Source organism: Marmota flaviventris, chromosome 10 (assembly GCF_047511675.1).
Source record: "Marmota flaviventris isolate mMarFla1 chromosome 10, mMarFla1.hap1, whole genome shotgun sequence".
Lineage (NCBI taxonomy): Eukaryota > Metazoa > Chordata > Mammalia > Rodentia > Sciuridae > Marmota > Marmota flaviventris.
The window spans coordinates 72,466,063-72,472,062 of record NC_092507.1 but is presented as its reverse complement, the minus strand read 5'-3'; the positions used below and the strand labels follow the sequence as shown (position 1 = coordinate 72,472,062).

General features: G+C 32.8%; 1 protein-coding gene across 1 annotated transcript in view; it reads left to right on the top strand.

Annotated features, from left to right (window-relative positions):
- Nucleotides 1-260: 260 nt before the first annotated feature.
- Nucleotides 261-6,000, top strand: part of Col24a1 (collagen type XXIV alpha 1 chain) — a 379,962-nt gene continuing 374,222 nt past the window's right edge. Inside the window, exons 1-2 of the mRNA XM_071618609.1 lie at nt 261-264; nt 746-2,118. Coding sequence (XP_071474710.1) covers nt 261-264; nt 746-2,118 — 1,377 coding nt within the window. The remainder of the gene's footprint in view (nt 265-745; nt 2,119-6,000) is intronic.

Sequence of the window (6,000 nt, the reverse complement as noted above, 5' to 3'; positions counted from 1 at the left end):
ACCCAAGGATTGTGATGACCAAAGTACTTTAAATGCAGTACACACTTAAGAGCCTAAGCATAGAGAGTTTCTATGTGATTTGTAAATTCCTAGAAGTTTAGTAGGGAAAATAGAGTGTAATGGATTATGTGAACTTAATTTAGAAAATATCTTCCAAATCACAAATTTTTTTTAAGTGTGATCCCAGTTTCTCCTTAATATAGATGTCATTAAATTTTAAGCTATGAACTGAAGTGAATAACATCTGGGAATCTTTGAACATGGGTATCCATTGGAGTAATAGATAAGAATTCTAGCCAAATGTAAAAAATGAGAGACTAACCTAATTTTTAAATTTGGGGTTAAGAAATATTGATGTGTGGGGGATGGGGTTGTAGCTCAGTAGTAGAGTGTTTGTTTAGCACTTGTGAGGCTCTGGGTTTGATCCCCAGTACCACATAAAAATAAATAAATAAAATAAAGATATTGTGTCCATCTACAACTAAAAGAAAAAACAAATATTGATGTGTGGATGTATGTGTGCATACACACAAACTTTATTCAAAATAATTAAATATAACACCTTATTCTCCCTCTCCCTGTCTCATTACCCAGAAACTAGTTATTGATAGAGCATGCTTATTTTAGAAATTACTGTTGATACAAGGAAGATTTCCTTATACTCAAATATTTATATGAACACATGAATGCATAAGAGTAAGATTCTTTCTCTCTTTCTCTCTCTCTCTCTTTCTTTAATTTCCAGGCATAGATATTCTTCATCAACTAGGCCTTGGAGGCAAAGATGTAAGACACTCATCATCAATGACTGCTGTACCATCATCATCTACACCATTACCTCAGGGGGTCCATTTAATAGAATCAGGTGTCATTTTTAAAAATGATGCTTATATTGAGTCACCTCTCATGAAAATTTTACCAGAAAACTTAGGACAGCCATTTACAATATTAATTGGGTTACAGTCACATAAAGTGAATAATGCATTTCTCTTCAGCATTAGAAATAAAAATAGACTGCAATTAGGAGTACAATTACTACCAAAAAAATTAATAGTATATATTGGAGGAAAGCAGTCTGTATTTTTCAACTACAGTGTTCATGATGAGCTATGGCACTCATTTGCCATTACTATCAGAAACCGAGTTGTCTCAATGTTTGTTGAATGTGGAAAGAAATATTTTAGCACAGAGACTATTTCAGAAGTTCAGACTTTTGATTCTAATAGTGTGTTTACCTTAGGAAGTATGAATAATAACTCTGTACATTTTGAAGGAATAATATGTCAGTTGGATATTATTCCTTCTGTAGAAGTATCTGCAGACTACTGTAGATATGTGAAACAGCAGTGTCGCCATGCGGACAAATACCAAACTAAAACAAGCCTTCCTCATACAACTATCACACCTACTAAGAGACTGGAACACACTCCCTTGCCCGAAGGATCTGATGAAAAAATGCTGTTAGAGAAAACATTTTATGAAGGCAGAAGCATTACAAATGCCATAAATAATGATTCTGCAACAGTGCATAAAAGACCAGAACACCAGGTATCAAAAGCTCAGTTAACTTCTCTTCATTCAGCAAATGTCTCTGCTATGGATCTCACAAACTATGGGATTCAAGCCAAAGAAACCATCCCGGAGGAACATATTCAAACAAATTTAAGCCTGTCAATGACCCATCATGGCCTCAGTGAGACAAGAATGAATACCAAGGAGAAATTTAGTTATCTGCCAAAAGTATCTGAAAATATAACACAACATGAGGATGATACCATAACTGGTATGTCACTGTTTAAGAAGATGTCATCTATTCTTCCACATAAAAGACAAGATATAAATGCTAATCTCAAGAAGGCGATCACAGCAAATCTACACACTAATGAACTCATGGAAATGGAACAGATTTTAAACACAACTTTATACAGAGTGACAGAAAAGCCATCTGTGGATAATCACCTTGATCTAAGGAAGGAAGGTGAATTTTATCCTGATGCTACTTATCCCATCGAAAATAGCTATGAAACTGAGCTTTATGATTATTATTATTATGAGGATCTTAATACAATGCTTGAAATGAAGTATCTAAGAGGGCCAAAAGGGGACACTGGACCTCCCGTAAGTTGTTGTTTTTTAATATGTCTTAATGCACTAACTTATCATACATTTCAAGAGAGTTCTCTGGACCGTACAATACAGAACAGATTAGATTTGTCACAGAAATGTGTCCTGGCATAATGGTTGTTATAACCATTTATGGAAATACAACCCTGGTTCAAATATTGTACCATTTTTTAAAAAAATTGGCAGATTGAAAAGGTTACCTCATTCTGGGTAAAGTGATGAGCAACCTATGTTTTTCTTGTTCAGCTGAAATCCAACCAGGAATTTAACTGCTAAATATAGACTGGCATTCTTTATATATATATGTATGTATATAAAAAGCATAGGTTAAACACACTGTCATGTTAAAAGAGGGATATATATATAAAAGCTGTGATAAAGAAAAATATACTAAATGCACAAAGTAAATATTCTTTCAAGCAAAATATCATCAAATGGATTAACAGAGTATAAAATTTATTTTAATTTTGTACATTTCATTCCCCATCCATGAACGAACATAACACATGAATCCTGTTCATATGTATAATTAGGAAGCACTAATTGAAATAATAATAGATGGAAGATCAGTAAAGTAGAATAAGCAGATCAGTGGGAACAAGGAATGAAGGGAAAGAGAAGGTACTAGGGAACAAGATTGATGAAATTATGTGTTGCACGTTTACCAATATGACACAATGAACCCCACTATTATGTATAATTATAATGCACCAATAAAAAATTATTTTAGATAGAGATTATTTCATAGTCAGTCATTGGGAAAACAAATTCTGACATTATCATTCTAAATCAAATATTTTCATTTCCATGAACAGTAACATATTTCATTGTCTTTAATGATACAGTCAATATACAGTAAGGGATTAAAAACTTTCAACAACCTCACACAAAGACAGCCTACTTTTGAGAAAAAGAATCAGCCTATTAAATGAAGAAAAAATTCAGATAAGCTGCTTTTATAATAATTTATATGCAGTACTTGAGATAATAGACTGAATTTTCAGCTAGGAATTCCTTTTATTGTGCAGGTATAATTAGAGATCAACATTTGAAAATGTCTAGAGTCATCTGAAACAATTTAAAATCAATATTGCAAACTATTGTTGTGTTTTGTATTAGTATACCTTAAGTAATTTACCTATAATCTTTAGAAATTACTTTTTTTCAAATTGTGAGTATACTAAAATATATCTTAAAGCATTTCTTTATTTAATAAAAATAGAATTGAGTCATTAGTTTAGTTCCAGAAACCACAGAATGGGATAACAAGACACCACTTTTTTAGCTTGTGTTTCCTTTATGGTTATTACTTGAAGCAATTGTATAGATATTGAGCAACTCTTTGAGTGAATGGTTAGAGGTTAAAATAAAACATGATAATAAACTCTTTCAACTATTATAGTTAATTTTCAACATATTAACAATAAAATCAAATCATTGGGCAGGACATATTAAACAGTTACAGAAGCCATTTACTTTCCTGAGAAAAGTCAGTATGATGAAATGGATATTAATCTCTTATGTAAATTCCGTAATAGGCATTCAGCTTTGGTAGCAATAATATATTCTGCAGATGTTTACTTACTTTCTGCTCTTTGCAAGACAGGAACACAAAGAGTATATAAAACAGTCATTGCTTAGAAGCTATTATATTTCAATAAAGGGGATAAAGGAAGGGCATTTATAACTGTCTTGTGTCCTCAAGTACGATAAATGTTAATGATAGATATAAACTAAGTGTATGAGGTAGAGATGTTCAAAGGTAAGAAAAATAATATTTTTTGAAGGGCTTTCTATGAATAATCTCTCAAAGCTAAGCTGTTCAGGATAGGTTCTTATGTACAAAGATAATTATGACCTAGGCTCAAAGAACAAATAAGATTTTGACAGATGATAGGACTAGGCATGTTTTTTACATGCGAAAAACAGCATAGTAGCTATCATTTGTTGATTTTCTTGTGTAAAATGCTCTACCATGCGACTTATATACCTTGTTTCAAGAGTTTTGTAAGGTTATTATTATTATCCTATATCAGGTGAAGTCCAGAGAAGTTAATTTTCTTGCCCACAACAACACTGTTGGTAAATGATAGACGTAGGATTTGAACCAGATTTTCTACCTCTATCACCCAAACTCTTTTATCTTAGGTTGAATAATGCTAGACAAACAAAGACCTAAGCAATGTAGTGTCAGATTGAAGAGAATCTTGTCAAACTGATTGTTCTACGTTTTATCCTCAGTATGGCATTTTGTAGGCTTGTAAGCATGAGTATTGCTCTTTTAAGTCAGTGTGTTAGCAGTGCCCAGATCAGACAAGATATTTTTATTACTTAGTGTAATATGACTAGGACATTATTTAGATTGGCAGAAGTGAAAATGCAAGGGAAAGGTGGGATTCGAGAGATATTTTGAAGGGTAATTTGGTAGAACTAGGAGATTACTTGGCACAAGGGAGCAAGTAAAAATGAAAAGAATCAAAGATGAGTATCTTATTTTAAGCTATCGATTGAGAGAATGATGAAGCCATTCCTAAAAACAGTAATTAAGAGAGAAAATTAATTTTAGCAGAATAAGTGAAAACACAAAAGAAACTTCACTAGTGCCATCAGTTGGAAAAGTTCAAAGAGTTGAAGTGAAGAGAGGTAAAAGCTGGGAATATAAATTTGGGAGTCTTCCCATCAATAAGATCACAGTTGAAACTATAGGTTGGATATTTTCAAAGAAAGGAGGTTGACACAGAGTCAAGAACCAAATTATGGGGAAAGATTTCTTTTTGGTTATAGAAGAAAAGAGCATAAATTTGATAGAATAGTCAGAAACATGGGAGAGAAGAGTAGTGTACTTAACACAGAAGCTAAAGAAGAGCTTTGAGAAGAAATTGATCAGTGTTGCCAAAAGCTACAGAAAAGTCAAAGGGCAGGACATTGACTTCTCTGTAATAAAAACAATATTAGGAAATCCCTTGGCTCTTCTGATGGAAGACTCATGCTGAACTTTGAGAATCCAGTTTCAGCCTAGTGTAAAGGAATAGATAAATTTTAAAGAACTAATGAGAGATTGAATTGTGATAAAATTATGAATTTGTTTTCCTACTATTTCTTGAAGTGGATCTTACCTTGAAAAGCTGGAGGCCAGGCTGATTTCTCTCACCTCTAGGTGTCAATTTTTTTCTACCCATTTTCCCATGCAGTTTTTTTTCATTATATCTTTATAATTTTAATCTTTCTTTTTAGTTCAAACATACTGATTATATATATTTATGGGGTACAGTGGGATACTTCAGCACATATATACATACCCTTATCATTTCTTTGTGTTTAGAAACTTCGAGCTCCTCTTTTCCAGTTCTTCATAAAATATTTAATAGGTTGTTATAAACTAGTCACCCTACTGTGTACTGTAGAACACAAGAACTTATTATTTTTAAGTGTATTTTGTTACTTATTATCCTTCTCCCTTCATCTACCCTCCCCACCATCCCTCTCAGCATCTAGTAATCATTGTTCTACTCTCTTCTTTGATTTGTTTTGTTTTGGTACTTGGGACTGAACCCAGGGTTGCTTTACCATTGAGCTATATCATTAGTCTTTTTTATTACTTGAGATAGAGTCTCACTAAGTTTCTGAGAATTGCCTCACACATACAATCCTCCTGTCTGGGAGCCTCTTAAGTTGCTAGAATTACAAGCATGAGCCACTATACCCAGCTTTTATTCTCTTCTTTGAGACCAATGTTTTTGACTTCTGTATATGATTAAGAATATATAGTATTTTACTGTGTCTGGCTTATTTCATTTAACATATGTCCTATAGTTACATCCTTGTTACTGCAAATGACAGGATTTCATTCTTTTTATGGCTGCATGATACACATCT